The sequence below is a fragment of the Rhinichthys klamathensis genome, unplaced genomic scaffold (assembly GCF_029890125.1).
Source record: "Rhinichthys klamathensis goyatoka isolate OS25496 unplaced genomic scaffold, OSU_Roscu_1.1 h1tg000875l_1, whole genome shotgun sequence".
In the NCBI taxonomy this organism is placed as follows: domain Eukaryota; kingdom Metazoa; phylum Chordata; class Actinopteri; order Cypriniformes; family Leuciscidae; genus Rhinichthys; species Rhinichthys klamathensis.
In genome coordinates, this window is record NW_026607236.1 from 2,501 (window position 1) to 20,357 (window position 17,857).

Here is a 17,857-nt window from a genome sequence, read left to right on the forward strand (position 1 = left end):
AGACGTGTTAGCGATTAGGATACGGATAGCCGTGTTGTTTGAGTGTAAGATCAGCGAACTAAACCGCTAAAGAGCTAATGTCAACAAATGCTGATGCACTTAACAACGTTAGTGCGGTGTGTTATTTTGACTGACATTTCGCTTCTGTGTTTTTGTTTGTCTGTATGTGTGTGTGTTTGTTTTTAACTGTGTGTTTGTTTTTAACTGTGTGTGTTTGTTTTTAACTGTGTGTGTGTCTGTTTTGTTTGTTTTTAACTGTGTGTGTGTTTGTTTTTAACTGTGTGTGTGTGTCTGTTTTTGACTGTGTGTGTCTGTGCTTTGTTATTTTGACTGACAGTTCGCTTCTAATTATTGTAAGTATAAATGTGTGTGTGTATAGTCATGTACAATATCCTGACGTGATTATTATCATGTGTGTCTGTATTTTTGTCTAGAGAATCGTAGACTCCTGTCCTCTATGGTATCACACTGATGTGTGTGTGTGTGTGTGTGTGTGTGTAGCGTGCGCTGAGGTCATCAGTGAGATCATGGCCAGTGCCGCAGCGAGTGAGAGTCCAGCAGGAACAGAGAACAGCAGCAGTGGGACTCAGGACGGCACCTTTGAGTGTAACATCTGCCTCGACACATCTAAAGATGCCGTCATCAGCCTGTGTGGACACCTGTTCTGGTGAGACCACACACACACACACACACACACACACACACTCACACACATGTCTGGTTCGCTATCTCTGTGGGGACTCTCCATAGAAGTGATGTACTCAAAACTCTATATTGGAGGACTTATAAATCACGTGCACGTTGTAATACCATGTCATCATACAAATTTCTGTCCTCATACATAAATTAAATTAAAACACACACACACACCTCTTCTAGTGACTCGCTCAACTCTTGTTTCTCTCTCCTCTCGGATCGCTCCTGTGACGTGTGTGTCCTCCAGCTGGCCGTGTTTGCATCAGGTGAGTGTTGCAGTGTTGCAGTGTTTCATGGTCATGTGACGTGACTTTAGTTCGATGCACCTGAACCGTGTGTGTGTGTGTGTGTGCAGTGGCTGGAAACCAGGCCGAACAGACAGGTGTGTCCCGTGTGTAAAGCAGGAATCAGCCGAGAGAAGGTGATCCCGCTGTACGGCAGAGGCAGCACCGGCCAACAGGACCCCAGGTGTGTGTGAGTGTGTGTGTGTGTGTGTTTTGAGAGAGAGAGATAGCTAATGATTTTTGTGTTGTAGAGCTTTGAAATATGACTTTAGAAAGAAACTATTGCTATTTTAGATTTTCAAAATTGATTATTCTGTGTGATTTATAACCTTGTTTCCTCATGGGGACTTAAAAACATTCCCACAGGGTCAAAGTTTACTGGAAATGAATACTCACACACACACACACACACACGCACACGGACACTCCTACTCACACACACTCACACCCTCACGCTCACTCATGCTCACTCATACTCACACACACACTCATACTCACACACACACTCACACGCACACACTCATACTCACACACACACACACACACACACTCACACGCACACACTCATACTCACACACACACACACTCACACGGACACTCCTACTCACACACACTCACACCCACACACTCACACGCACACACTCATACTCACACACACACACTCACACAGCCACACACTCATACACACACACACACTCACACACTCATACTCAGTTACTCACACACACAGTTTGCATAATTGATTCTGTTATTTTCCTGTTTATGACTGTGAATCAGTCTATACTGTATGAAGCGTTATATGAATAATGTGATTATACACACATACACACACCAGTACACCACTGAGTGAACTATTGAAGTCTGAAGTGATTTTGCTGTGTGTTCAGAGAGCGGACTCCTCCACGACCGCAGGGACAGCGGCCCGAACCCGAGAACCGAGGCGTGAGTATCTTTAACACACTCACACAGTGTGAGCTAAACACTCACAGTGATCATCACACACACACACTAATATATATATATATACACTCACCGGCCACTTTATTAGGTACACCTGTCCAACTGCTCGTTAACACTTAATTTCTAAGCAGCCAATCACATGGCGGCAACTCAGTGCATTTAGGCATGTAGACATGGTCAAGACAATCTCCTGCAGTTCAAACCGAGCATCAGTATGGGGAAGAAAGGTGATTTGAGTGACTTTGAACGTGGCATGATTGTTGGTGCCAGAAGGGCTGGTCTGAGTATTTCAGAAACTGCTAATCTACTGGGATTTTCACGCACAACCATCTCTAGGGTTTACAGAGAATGGTCCGAAAAAGAAAAAACATCCAGTGAGCGGCAGTTCTGTGGGCGGAAATGCCTTGTTGATGCCAGAGGTCAGAGGAGAATGGCCAGACTGGTTCGAGCTGATAGAAGGGCAACAGTGACTGAAATAACCACTCGTTACAACCGAGGTATGCAGCAAAGCATTTGTGAAGCCACAACACGCACAACCTTGAGGCGGATGGGCTACAACAGCAGAAGACTCCACCGGGTACCACTCATCTCCACTACAAATAGGAAAAAGAGGCTACAATTTGCAAGAGCACACCAAAATTGAACAGTTGAAGACTGGAAAAATGTTGCCTGGTCTGATGAGTCTCGATTTCTGTTGAGACATTCAGATGTTAGAGTCAGAATTTGGCGTAAACAGAATGAGAACATGGAACCATCATGCCTTGTTACCACTGTGCAGGCTGGTGGTGGTGGTGTAATGGTGTGGGGGATGTTTTCCTGGCACACTTTAGGCCCCTTAGTGGCAATTGGGCATCGTTTAAATGCCACGGCCTACCTGAGCATTGTTTCTGACCATGTCCATCCCTTTATGGCCACCATGTACCCATCCTCTGATGGCTACTTCCACCATGTCACAAAGCTCTAATCATTTCAAATTGGTTTCTTGAACATGACAATGAGTTCACTGTACTAAAATGGCCTCCACAGTCACCAGATCTCAACCCAATAGAGCATCTTTGGGATGTGGTGGAACGGGAGATTCGCATCATGGATGTGCAGCCGACAAATCTGCGGCAACTGTGTGATGCCATCATGTCAATATGGACCAAAGTCCCTGAGGAATGCTTCCAGCACCTTGTTGAATCTATGCCACGAAGAATTGAGGCAGTTCTGAAGGCAAAAGGGGGTCCAACCCGTTACTAGCATGGGGTACCTAATAAAGTGGCCGGTGAGTGTATATATATTAGTTCTGGGCAATGATTAATCGCATCTAAAAATAACATAATATATGTGTGTGTGTGTGTACTGTGTATAATTATTTTGTATATATAAACACGCATGTTTTTATATTTGAGAAATATTTGCATGTATATACTGTAGATATAATTTATATTATATATAAATATAATTTTTTTATATATAAATTTTCCGAAATATATTCGTGTGTGTGTTCATTTATGTATAAATATATATATGAAATAATTATACACACACATATATTATGTAAACACAAACTTTTATTTTGAATGCGATTAATCGCGATTAATTGTTTCACAGCACTTTATATATACACACACACACACAGGCCCGCCGACAGGGGGGGACAAACGGGTCTGTTGTCCCGGGCCCAGGGTAGGGAGGGGGGCCCAGAACTGGGCCCTCATTAAATTATGGAATAATTGTTAAAAAAATAAATAAAATAGGCATATTTGTTGAAAAAATATCTAATATTTGAGTTACATAAAAGCTTTTTATTCGTTTTCTTCCTAATTGTCCTTGAAATAGTGGTCAAGAACCCCCCCGCCCCCCAAACAAAAATGGTTTGGCCACTGATCGAAATATGATGTTGTCATTTGATTTGAAGTTCAGTAGGCTAACGTTACGCTCAAAATGTCAGCACAAGTCCGGTGCTCAGAAAAGAAAAGAGAAGAAGAAAATAGAGGCCTTCGAGATGCCCTAAACAAATATTTTTAAAAAGGTGGTGACGGTGAACCTGGAACTAACGTTAGTAAAGTCAACGTAGAGCAAGGTAAGAAACAGCGCAGCCAACGTTTATGAGTGTTGTCAAAGACCCGGCACTTCGGTACCAAGTCGGTACACATTTCTTTTTAAACGTCACGCCACGGTACCAGGTTTTCTCAAACCCGGGATGCGCGTGCATGCCTAAAGCGCGTGCAGTTGCGTCCTCTTCATAAAAGCGCTGAGACATGGCGACCGGCGGTGCTGCTGATGTGGTGGCTGTAAATCCACTTGTTGATAAGAAAGGAGGAAAGAGCCACATATGGAAATATTTTGGATATTAGCTCATAATAGCGACGCGGCGCGCTCGTTTTTACAGGCGCGCCTAAGTTCATTGTTGCAAAGCAACGACAGACGCCACGGGAGAGCACGCGCTTGTGGAAAGGAGAAAGCGGTGCGAACTGCGCTCTCCATGATGATGAGGAAGTATTAGCAAAGAATTCATTGATTTCTAGCCCTTGGATTAGCTTTACTACTATTTATGGAGATGAGAAATAAAAAGCCGGCTGAAATGCATCACTGTCATCATCGGGGAACAGATAATGGGTCAGATCCGAGTCTATTTTTGCTGTGCTGCTCATGCTTAAAAGTGAAAGCACACTTTTGATGGACAAAAAATAAATATGATTTCACACAAAAAGTGCCCAAAATGCACAGATTATGCATGTCTAGTGTGTTTTAACAAGAACTGCAGTAGGCTATGTCAGAAAAGAAAATGAAGACAGTTATAGAAAATGTACCCATTTAAACGTGTTTTTATTATTCATTTTGGGTAAAAGTATATGGTGTTTTATAAAAAATAAAAAAAATCGTGGGGGGGGGGGGGGCGCATCTAAGATTATCTTGTCCCGGGCCCAGACAAGACTGTCAGCTGGCCTGCACACACACACACACACACACACACAGCATTTATGGTTGTACACGCATTTCAGTCCCTCCAGAAAAACGTGATTATGCGATCGCATGATTCAGTGCATAATCAGCCAAAGTCTGCATATTTATGCGGGGCCGCATTCTTTTTTTTAAAACGCCGCACTTTCGCTGCATAAATTGCCGATTTCCGTGCAAAATATGTGGATCTTGCATGATTTCATAATCCCCGCATTTTCGTTGCAAAAAACGTCACATATATCTCAGCAGAAAGTTGAGAAATGTTGCGTTTGCTTCACACGAGAGCCGCCGTTTCCCCCGTTGCCATGGGAACGGTATGAAGTGACGTGATTACGCGACGTGAACATCATCGGAAAGCTGTAAAACAGGAGCACACTTTATTTTTCTATATTTGTAGTTATTAATTTTTACAGAAGTTGTAGCATATTCCTTTTGTAAAGCTACAGAACTTGTTTGACTCATCAGTGTTTTGAAAGTTTGATGTGTTTATTAAGCTCTGAAATAAAACAAGATGAGAACTGAGATATTCCAGCACTTTCTGTGATGTATATGCTTGCTTATCATAGGAAGGAATAAGAAATGACTCTTTACAGTAAGGTAAAGGTGAGAACAGGGCGTTGGGGAATCACTTTTTCATCAAACCGCAGTTTTTGCAAGTTCCCGCCATCGCATTTCCAAGAAAACGGGCCGCATAATCAAGGACTTTTGCCCGCAACAATCACACAAAAACTCTGTGTTTTTCTAGAGGGACTGGGGTTTGCAACGCAATCATTGCACACGGCTTCTGTGATGAAACTGTTACACGGATGGAGGTTGCTGTAGCGATTCATTAGTGGGACGAGCGTCCCGGCGGGGCTTATTAGGCGTCTCAGCGGACGGCGGCGGAGCGAGGGATGACATCATCTGACGCTTAGCGTTGCATCACATTCTGCTCTCCACTCCTAACGCTCCTGCGGCGGGTTAATTACTGGATGAACATTGTAGTCGTCCTCAAAATGAAGATTCTGTCACCGTTTAGTCGCCCTCATGTTGTTCAGACTAAAACTATAAAATAATTATTACTTGATATTAAATAAATGTTAACTGAAATATTAAAATAGCTCATTTATATAGACATAAAAACTCTACAAAATGACTAAATTTTACTAAAAGGGAAAATATAAAACTAATTCAAACTATTAATAAATAACTAAAATGGCATTTAAATGATACTAAAATAAGTGGCTCTCTCATGTAGTGTGTGATGAACCTGTGTGTGAATGTAAACGTTTGAAAGATCAGATAAATGGAGTTTAGAAAGAAAGAAGTGATTCTGAACTCAAACGAGTCGTCAGTAATTCAGTCTCACTTCCTGCTCAATCTGTGTGTGTAACTCATTAGCATAATGCCCTCCGATTGGCTGAGCAGCGTCTCTAAGCCCCGCCCTCAAACACGGGTTTATCTGAGACTGGAAGAGTTCGGTTCGGTTCGTTCATGTGGAGAACAAAGCAGATCCACAACATCGTCACTGTTCGTATCACTGTGTGTCGAGACAGTCATCGGTACTTTACAGTTCATGCAAAGTACGTTAATAATCAGGAGATAAAAAGTCAAATATATCGAAAATTATAAGGCATAATTATGATCAAACAGTCAAAATTAGGTTAAAATGTTGAAAATTAGGAAAAAAGTTGAAATTACTTTGACTCAAGTCTGAATTTTGACTTTTTTATGTCATAATTATAATCTTTCAAGTCAATGTCATATAATTATGACATTAAAAATGTCAAAATTCAGACTTGAGACAAAGTAATTTCAACTTTTTTCCTAATTTTCAACATTTTAACCTAATTTTGACTGTTTGATCATAATTATGCCTTAGCATGTCATCATTTTTGATATATTTGACTTTTTAAACGTTATAATTCTGACTTTTTAAGGCAATTTTGACTTTTTATCATTGATAATTATGACTTAAATCAGAATTTTGACTTTTATAATTTCAACTGTGATAAGTATGACTCTTTATTAATAATTATATCTTATGACTTTGTGAGTCATAATTTAAACTTTGTGTGTGTTTGCAGGGGTTTCAGGGCTTCGGCTTCGGAGACGGAGGCTTCCAGATGTCGTTCGGGATCGGGGCTTTTCCTTTCGGGATCTTTGCCACGGCGTTCAACATCAACGACGGAAGACCACCTCCAGGTACAACATGAGCAAACTTTGACCTGCATTAGGAAGTTATTAATAAGGTGATTAAGTAAACATCATGTTTTCTCACTGAATGAACTCAAGAAAGAAGGATGATGCAAATGAATCTCTAGCTATGTTTCCTTCCACACGTTTTTATCCGCATTCAGTGATATCGAAGGGAAGATGCCTTCTGGAAACAGGAAAATTCGATTGAATTTCATGAATATCGACTCAGATGAAATGCGTTCGGTCTCATCGGATTTCATCTTGATCGATGTACGGCTTATGCGATAAACGCGGATGGAAACGTTATTTGCCGAATAAATAATGAATTGTGATTAAGTTTTAGGTGATTTTATGGTTGCAACACAAAACATAGAAGAAGAAGATTCCGTTTGCGTGCTCTGCATCATCATAGCCTCGTTGTTTTCTTATTATAGCTTGTTATTACATGGATTGGTTGAATTCTAATGTAGAATGCGGTCTGTTATTTCTTGATAACACACCGTTGCTAAGTGTAACACACCGTTGCCATGAACAACAGAGCGTTGCCATGGACGCAGTTGAGAGACGGAACGGACTATTTTCTTTAGCGGAAGCAATACACTTGTTTTTAAATCAATAAACTCCTTTTTACATCAATATTTTGTGTCAAATTATTGATTTATTTGGTAGGTAGCGGGATAATGCGGTTGTTATAGCGAATACAACCCCTTCAGGCTAACAACCGCCTCGCTATACATTATCCTTCACATATGGCGCTATCAGCTAGCACATAAGCACTATTAGGCCACAACTTGTGCAATATTGATCATTTGTTGGTAGATGCGCGATCCATTTTGTCTAGCAAAACTTTGTTGGCAAATGTTGGCTTGAATGTTGTGCGATTCAGTGCGGAAATGAATGGAAACACCTTAACATGTCTCAAATCAATTCGATATACCAATTTGATCGCAGCATGTGACGTCATTACACACAGGTTTTTATCCGCTTTAAAGCCGTTGGATGGAAACACACTTTCACCAGCTTTATTCGCATGAGTTTTTTTTACCGAACTTCAGATAATTCGATTGACAAGTGGATGGAAACTTGGCTAGTGAGTAATTTTGCTTGTCCAGTAAATGTGTCTTGATTCTGGCGCTCTTCGGGCATTTTTGACAGAAAAATGTTACGTTTTTTTTTTTTTTTTATCGGAATTGTCTGAAACTTGGTAAAGGTTTTGGCACTTGCTGTGTGAACACACACACACACACACACACCATGGCCATGAGTGGAACAGGTTAAATGGTCCTGATAACAACAGTCACACTTCAGAAATGCCGCATTGGAAATGAATGCGAGACGAGTTTCCTCTAGTGGAAGCGTTTGGAACTGCAGCCGAACAACATCTCACTGAACGCTGGTTTACTGAGAGATCAGCCTCACATGCGGAACACACTGGGGAGAGTTACGGCTGAGATTAGCTCACTTTTAGAGGGAAACGGGCTTTGGAAAATATAACAATTGAAAATAGTATTTTTGTGCATTTTTCATAACAATAAACGGAAAATTCTGTAACTTAAGTTCACTTTTTAAAACTTTTTGTCACTTTAAAAATATAATCTGCAAGTGTCGTGTTTGAGAAGAGATCAAACTTCAGTCTGTCGCTCTAAAGCGTTCCAGATTTACCACAGTTTAAGCTGGACATTAAATTATCAGCTCTACGCTCAAAGAGTGAATAAATGGATTATAAATACAGCGAAAATATCATTTAGTATCATAAAATCCCCTAAAAATACTAAATATTAAACTAAAATATAATAGATTAATTTCATTGACAAAAAAAAAAAAGGTCATTTTTGACCGACACGCGAAGAGCTCGAGAGGGTTAAGAGTGTGTAGATATTTGTGCTGGAAAACAAGACCGGAATATGATGTTTTGCAGTGTGATTTAAGCCCCTTTCACACAGCGCTTTGAACCCGGCAAATTGCCAGAGTGCCTTCTGTGTGAACGCAAACACGACCCGGGACTGATGCCGGGGTCAATGCCGGGTCGGGGATCTAGTAACAGTGCCGCGTTCAGACCCGGAACACACGCTGTGTGAACAAAAGCCGTAACCAATGCCGTGTCGTAATGATGACGCTGAAGTGAAAGCAGGCTAGTGAAACGGTACGTAATGCGCTAGTTTATGATCGAATCAGAGAAAAAAATGCTCAAGCGTGGTTTCTCCAGAGAGAAATCGCAGCTCATAAGCAAACTATACACGTATACATGTCACATCGATGTCACGTGTCTTTCCGGAACATACACGGGTTGTGTGTGAACGCGCTCTCTGATTCCGGCAAATCACTGGCAGTGTGAATGAAGCAAATCAAACGAACCCGGGTCAAATCCTGGGTCGCTTTATCCGTGTATTTTCTGGAATCTCTGTGTGAAAGGGGCTTTATTGAAACTGAGTCTGTCTGAAATCAATCTAATAATGCAATCTTGAGATCAATAAAAATATTTATTTTTTATTGTATGATTATATTTTGTTATGTCTGTTGTGCAGCACTTTGGTCAGGATTCATGTTGTTTTAAGGTGCTATATAAATAAGTTTGACCTTTTGACCCCGCAGCGGCCCCAGGGACCCCCCAGCACACGGACGAGCAGTTCCTGTCCCGCCTCTTCCTGTTGGTGGCGCTCCTCATCATGTTCTGGCTGCTGATCGCCTGAACACACGGCAAACATGCTTCTCTTGCTCAGTGTGTGTGTCTAGTTTCCAGTCCAAATATCTAAACATTCTTACATCAAGATGCGTTTACTAGATGAGTAAAATGGGATGAGATATTATGTCTTGCTTTCTGGAGGAATAAATCAAAATTAAGTGAGTTTTTGCATAAAACGAGCAAAATTATCTGCCAACGGGGTCAGAAAAATAATCTTGTTTCTGTTTGAATTAAGTGTATTTTTCTGACACCATTGGGAGATCATTTTGCTTGTTTTATGCAAAAACTCACTTAATTTTGATTGATTTCCCCAGAAAACAAGGCATTTTACTAATTTACTAAATGCATCTTGATTTAAGAATGTTTAGATATTTGGACTGGAAACAAGACACACACACTGAGCAAGAACAGCATTTTTCACTCCATTATGGCTCTTCCTGAAGGCTAAAGATCCACTAAAATCTCAGTTGTGTGTGTGTGTGTGTGTGTGTGTGTGTCTCCTGATGGGATTTTGAAAAGAAACTCGTCTTTTTCTATGAAAGAGATTGCATGTCTGCGATGCTGTAAACACACACTCTTCTGCTCATGTTCCTGGATTTAAAAAGAATTCGATTTCAAATCCTTCATTGGATTTTTCTACGGTTACGGTGCCAAATGATGTCACTCGTGTTAACACAGCAAAATAATATATGTAGAAATCCTATAAACGCATAAATGTTCTTCTGGACAATAACCTTGAATACTTTCCTTTTAATTAACACTGAATGTTTTTCTTTGTAAATATGTTTCAACATGGATCACACTAAAGCTTTTTTATCATTCAAATAAAAGGGTTGTAGAAAATAGAGGTTAAAAATAATTCCGAACGTCTTAATAGCACATGACGATTTATTCATATAGAATGACAATGTGTATTATTAAGTTTCTGGGAACATTTGGGAGGGAATGTGTGAAAAGCATAAGCACATGTTGACTGTCCAGATGGTGATTAAAATTAATTTTAAACATGTTTTTGAAGGGTTTTTATTTACTCCGTATCAGCAGTGTGTGTTTGTGCTGTACCGCCTTCTGTTAAACTAAAGCTATCTCCATAAATTATGATAAAATATTGAAAATGTGAGGAAAAAGGTTGAAATTACTTTTTTGTCTCAATAATTTTGACATTTTAATGTCATTTATTATGATCTTTCAAGTCAATTTAATGTCATACATTAATTCAACATTTGATGTCATAATTCTGACTTTTTAAGGCAGTTTCGACTTTTTATTTCATTGATAATTATGACAAATCAGAATTTTGACTCAGAATTTTAACTGTCATAATTATGATTGTTTGACTTAATTATATCTTATAACTTACTGTCATAATTTCAACTTTTTGTCTCAATTTTGACTTTTTACAGCTTCAGTCAGAATTTTGAATTTATATCAGAATTTTTACTCATAATTTCAACTGTCATATTTGACTTAGGTCAATTGATTTTTTACTAAAGTCAGAATTTTGACTCGCAATTTCAACCATAATTTCAGAAGTCCAACTTTTTGTCGCAATTTTGACTCAAGTCAGTTTCAACTTTTTTACGTCTTTAATTCAGAATTTTTACTTTATATCATAATTTTGACATATGTCTGAATTTTGACGCATAATTTCAAAAATACAAAACCCAAACACCCAGATTGGGCTCGGCTGCAGGACAACTGAGTAACATTAACGAAAAAAAGAAGCGTGAAGTCCGTACACTGAAAATAGTCTCAATTTTGACTTAAGTCAGTTTTGACTTTTTTACGTCTTAAGTCAGAATTTCGACAGTCATAATTTCGGCTATAATTGACAGTCAGATGTTTGCGGGCTCCAGTGTAAAGCTGCATGTACTTGTATTGAGTCCGACACCAGTGTGTTCACTGGTCCTTGAACTCTGCGTCAAACATGATCTTCTGGATCTGCATTTTAACCGCGGCTCTTTTCTGCGGCGTCAGTCTTTTGAGGGCCGGGACGAAACTCAAGAGGAACAGCTCGTCCTCATCCAAGGCTTTCTGGACGCTCTTCAGAGGCTCGTTCTCTGAGACCCGTGTGTGTGTCTGATGCTCTGAGACCCGTGTGTGTGTCGGATCCTCTGCGGGCTGCGCTGATGAACTGGACGCCGGCGCCCCCTTCAGGCCCGGAGGAGGACCGGACACCAGCGGCCTCATGTGTTGCAGGGGTTTGAGCTGAGCCACGATAGACAGGGGCATTATGGGAGTCAGCGGGATCGCCGCTTTGATCGGATGCTTGGGCTCAAACCTGCCGTCACTCTTTGCTTGGTTTCCCAGGCTGGACTTTGAGTCTCCGCCGCTGGACTCGTCGAGCGACTCCTCGGGCGAATCGCGAGCGCTTCCGTCGTCCGGATCCTCCAGAGCCTCGGCTTCACTGGGAATCTTCCTCTTCCGGATGTGATTGTCCAGGAACGAGAGGCTTTCTCTGTGTGGCCAGTAATGCAGGCGCCGGCCTCCTTCTTCTCTCTTCAGCTTGCAGAGTCTCCGCTCTCGGATGTATCGGTCCCTGATGGTCTTCCATCTTCTCTTGCACTCCACCACTGCAGCGGGAAAACAGCGTTAAACTCTCACACACACACTCATAAAACTGCATCTATCCATGACAAAAGTGCATCTGTCCATCATAAAATTGCATCTATCCATCATAAAAGTGCATCTATCCATCATAAAAGTGCATCTATCCATGATAAAAGTGCATCTATCCATCATAAAAGTGCATCTGTCCATCATAAAAGTGCATCTGTCCATCATAAAAGTGCATCTGTCCATCATAAAAGTGCATCTATCCATCATAAAAGTGCATCTATCCATCATAAAAGTGCATCTATCCATCATAAAAGTGCATCTGTCCATCATAAAAGTGCATCTATCCATCATAAAAGTGCATCTATCAATGATAAAAGTGCATATATCCATCATAAACGTGCATCTATCCATCATAAAAGTGCATCTTTCCATCATAAAAGGGCATCTGTCCATCATAAAAGGGGATCTGTCCATCATAAAAGTGCATCTGTCCATCATTAAAGTGCATCTGTCCATCATAAAAGTGCATCTATCCATCATAAAAGTGCATCTATCCATCATAAAAGTGCATCTATCCATCATAAAAGTGCATCCATCCATCATAAAAGTGCATCTATCCATCATAAAAGTGCATCTATCCATCATAAAAGTGCATCTATCCATCATAAAAGTGCATCTGTCCATCATAAAAGTGCATCTATCCATCATAAAAGTGCATCTATCAATGATAAAAGTGCATATATCCATCATAAAAGTGCATCTATCCATCATAAAAGTGCATCTTTCCATCATAAAAGGGCATCTGTCCATCATAAAAGGGGATCTGTCCATCATAAAAGTGCATCTGTCCATCATAAAAGGGGATCTGTCCATCATAAAAGGGGATCTGTCCATCATAAAAGTGCATCTATCCATGATAAAAGTGCATCTATCCATCATAAAAGTGCATCTGTCCATGATAAAAGTGCATCTGTCCATCATAAAAGTACATCTATCCATCATTGCATCGGTCCATCATAAAAGTGCATCTATCCATCATAAAAGTGCATCTATCCATGATAAAAGTGCATCTATCCATCATAAAAGTACATCTATCCATCATAAAAGTGCATCTATCCATCATAAAAGTGCATCTATCCATCATAAAAGTGCATCTGTCCATCATAAAAGTGCATCTATCCATCATAAAAGTGCATCTGTCCATCATAAAAGTGCATCTGTCCATCATAAAAGTGCATCTATCCATCATAAAAGTACATCTATCCATCATAAAAGTGCATCTATCCATCATAAAAGTGCATCTGTCCATCATAAAAGTGCATCTATCCATCATAAAAGTGCATCTGTCCATCATAAAAGAGCATCTATCCATCATAAAAGTGCATCTGTCCATGATAAAAGTGCATCTGTCCATCATAAAAGTGCATCTGTCCATCATAAAAGTGCATCTATCAGACAGTGAAATACGTTTTTTTACTGTAAAATTAAGTTCAGTCTGTTAAACCTAACATTTTTACCGCATATTTAATGTAATTTTAGTTTACAGGGAAAACCACGATGGACTCCGACAGAAACACGGTGTCGCTCAGATCCGGCAACATCTGTAACGCCTGGATCCGCATGTGGGCCGGATCTGAGCCGACACTGGGTTTCTGCCGGACGAGCGCACTCGAAAGACCCTTTTTTACTTTATAATTTTCTCCTTTATAGAAAGCTGTTAAAATGCTTTACGGGCTTAATGTATTAAAGACATCGATATTAAAAGACCAAATTCAGTTATTCATGATGCATATTATATACAGGAAGATACAGATGAGAATATGAATAACGCTATTGAACATTAAAGTCGAGATGAAACTGGTGTTTTCTCCCGATAGTGACGAATATCGAGTCAAACACGTGACCTATAAGAACAAATGAAGGCGGGGCTTAATCTGGAATTGAACGGATTGTCGGATAAATCATTTATAATAAATACTGCAATATTCCATGCAAAAATAAGAATAGTCAGTTTTGATTTCATGCTTATTTTTGGCATTTTATCATATAAAAGCATTATAAAGTAAACGCTTAACGTATCAGCCTTTATATAATATGAAAATCAGAATCAGAAAGAGCTTTATTAACAATGATTTGATTTTTCCTCAGTGAAGAAGCTTCCATGTAAATACAAGACATAATAATAACATTAAAGAATAGAAATATGACAAGTATAAGACACATATTGGGTATATTTAAAGCAATAAGGTGTATATTAATATCACTGCAATAATGCGCCGCGTTACGCGTTTTAATAATGTCTCTTTTATCGTACAGTATCATAAATCTTCACTCATATTGTGAATCAGAGACTTTATAAAGTTCTCCAGAAAACAAACAGAAAGACGCGCGTTTAAACACATCTAGACGGAGCGCAACATTAGGCGGATTAAAAGGTTGAAATATTAATAAATCAACACATATGGAACTCAAGAACGCGCGCTAAATGAATCCCTGTTAACTTCATTATATTGTCCATCATTATAGCGCTAGCGACGCGTCAGAATCAGAACGCGCCTTTAATAATCAACGATCACAAACAGTTTGACTGAAACGGACGCGTTGTAGTTTGTTGAGTCTCCAGCTGTAAATATGTGTGTGAAATCATCAAGATCAACAGAACACAAACACTTTTCAAAGTCAAACGCGTGTCGAGCGCGCGTGATGTTGACGCACTGACTGACCGGAGAGCCCGACGCACGCGGCGACCTCCCTCCACGCGTTCACGCGCCGCTCGGAACTGCGATAATCGTGCAGCGACGCGTTGTAGAGCACCGGGTAACCGGAGACGCTCTGGATCAGTTTCTCAGTCACGGCCATTGAGTTTATTGAGACGCGTCGATCTGAACGCGTTCCCGGAATTGTTGCACAGGCGCGTCAAAAGTGCGCGACACGCGCCTCTACCGCGCAAGCGGGACGTCATGGCGGGGCTTTAGACCAATGAGATTTCAGTGTGGGCGGGGCTAAACAGAGCGTCGCGTCACAGATAGAAACACAAGCGTCAGTCAAAAGATCAGGAATTAAACGCCGAGACAAATATGGCATATTAATATTCAGCCCGTTTATTTTCCTGCACTTCTTCAAGTTTTACAAGACTTAAGTTAGTTTTAAATGATCCAACACAAAAAGATTTGGGTTTTTGCCTGAACTTTTGTTTTATGTTCCAGCTGACACAAGACAGAACGGCCCATTTGGTTGTTTATTGTAACCAAAAACTATAAGCTTCAGATCGAGCGTTGCAGGGAGGTTGTTTCTACTCTTTAGGTTTTATTTTTATAATAACTATAAAATAATCTTCCTATGAATTATCCAAAGAGAATATCCTGAACTACTGTGATGATTGTCCCTCAGACTGACACAGACTCTTTCACTTGTTCTATATTACCGAAGATGATATAGCCTTTATGGCAAGCCGTGTTGACTTTATTCATTCCCAGGATTCTTCATATCAACAATTCAATTTTCACTAGTTAAATGCTTATTCTTGATTTCAGGAAAATTAGATTTCCAGTAGTAAAAAAAAAAAAAAATCGTAATTCTTGGTATCAGCAATGACGTCATTCATCACTCACAAAAATAGGAATTCTTGATTCAAGATGAAATTATGAAATCATAATTAAATTCTTCATTGTAAATGGCAGCCTACGGTGACATTTAAAAAGTGAAAACACAACTACAGATATCAAGAATTATAGTTTTTACTAGTAAAAAAAAAAAACCATTTATAACTAGTAACATTTTAATTGTATGATATTAGGAATTCATATCCTAGGAATAAATAGAAGTCAACACGGCTTGATGCTTTGCATATTCAGATCAGATCTCTCATATCTATTGTGACAGATCTGATGATCACGAATAATCAAAATGATCAAATCAGAGCCTGATTCACTTTTAATCCGCTTGCGAACTGTGATCTACCAATCGCTTGCGATGCGTGAGTCGCGCGTTTCTGACGCGCCGGAAATACGATCTAAACGCGCCGCGTCTCCGCAGCAACTCAACTCAATGGCTGAGAAGGAGAAGCTGATCCAGACCGTGTTCGCGCGCCCGCTGCTCTACAACGCGTCGCTGCACGGGTACCGGCGCTCGGAGCGGCGCGTCGACGCGTGGAGGGAGATCGCCGCGTCCGTCGGGCTCTCCGGTCAGTGCGTCAAATCTCACGCTTGCACGGGCTTTACATGCACTATATAGTGATAATAAACATTTATACTGTAGAACCCTTCATACACATAATTATTAGTCTGTAAAGTATTATTCACAAGTAAGACGCAGAGATCTTAGCCTATAGTGTTCTGTAATATTTTATTCGGGCAAAAAAAAAAGGGTTATTTAATTAAGGACAGTACAACATAATTCCAACCAAAAAGCTGAAAAAATGCATTGTGCATAGAGAATACCTATAGCATTTGCTAAATTCTATCTAAATAAATAAATAAACAAACCGTGCTTACCATTAGTTAATAACAGTAATATAAGAAACCCATACATTTATACATTCATTTTCTAAAGGAAAAAAAACTAAATGGATACCCTGAAAACAAATAAAAAGGATTAAAACATTTTAAATACGGGTAACACTTTACAACTAGGTTAATTAGTTATCATTAGTTAATGCATTAACTAACATGAACTAACAATGATCAAAATATTTGTTACAGTATTTATTAATCTTTGTTAATGTTTGTTAATAAAAGTCAAGCTGTAGTTCACAGTGCATTAACTAATGTTAACAAGATTTTAAGCTGAATGCTGAAGAAGTATTGTTCATTATTAGTTTTTGTTAACTAAGGTAATTAACTAATGTTAGCGACTCGGTTACTAACGTAACCTCGCTTCCCTTTCGAACTGTCGTATTGCGTAGCTATACGCTTTGGGGAAACTCTTTTTTCTCTGAATACTGAAGCCTTTCGGTATAATAACGCAGAGACTCCTCGCACGCTATTGGCTGGTCAGTGGTAACTGCACGAACCTATGGCAGAGCGGCGTAACTGCGCAGACCAATCGGTGCACAGCCAGCCAGAATGGGCGGGGCATCTGCCTATAAAAGACGCTCGATTTCGCCATAGATTCAGGTTTATTGACTGAAGTGGCGAACGAAGAGTCGTGAGTATTATAGCACGGCCGTCTACGCAACACTCGTTCCCTTATCTCAGGGAATGACGGCTCGATACGGCAAAGAACCTATGGCGTAACTGCGTGAACCAATCGGTGCACAGCCAGCCAGAATGGGCGGGGCATCTGCCTATAAAAGACGCTCGATTTTGCCAGCCAGTAGCCATATCACCCTGTAGCCCAAGACTGGTCCCCCACTGAAGCTAAGCAGGGCTGAGCCTGGTTAGTACCTGGATGGGAGACCTCCTGAGAAAACCAGGTTGCTGCTAATCATCCCCATATACTGATTGGCTTAATCACTATGTCTCCTCTCCACCAGTAAGCTGGTGTGTGGTGGGCGTTCTGGCGCAATATGGCTGCCGTCGCATCATCCAGGTGGATGCTACACATTGGT

General features: G+C 40.2%; 2 protein-coding genes across 2 annotated transcripts in view; one reads left to right on the plus strand and one right to left on the minus strand.

The window, feature by feature from the left end:
* Positions 1-9,782, plus strand: part of rnf185 (ring finger protein 185) — a 9,905-nt gene extending 123 nt beyond the window's left edge. Inside the window, exons 2-7 of the mRNA XM_056243965.1 lie at positions 502-667; positions 944-962; positions 1,052-1,164; positions 1,868-1,922; positions 6,956-7,073; positions 9,660-9,782. Coding sequence (XP_056099940.1) covers positions 528-667; positions 944-962; positions 1,052-1,164; positions 1,868-1,922; positions 6,956-7,073; positions 9,660-9,757 — 543 coding nt within the window. The 5' untranslated portion in view covers positions 502-527 and the 3' untranslated portion in view covers positions 9,758-9,782. The remainder of the gene's footprint in view (positions 1-501; positions 668-943; positions 963-1,051; positions 1,165-1,867; positions 1,923-6,955; positions 7,074-9,659) is intronic.
* Positions 9,783-11,414: 1,632 nt separating this feature from the next.
* On the minus strand, positions 11,415-15,222 carry LOC130078448 (uncharacterized; the record flags this gene model as incomplete). The annotated part of the gene is made up of 2 exons (XM_056243962.1): positions 11,415-12,323; positions 15,033-15,222. Coding segments are annotated over 2 exons (864 nt in total), but the record flags the coding sequence as incomplete, so codon positions are not given.
* Between the last annotated feature and the right edge of the window lie 2,635 nt (positions 15,223-17,857).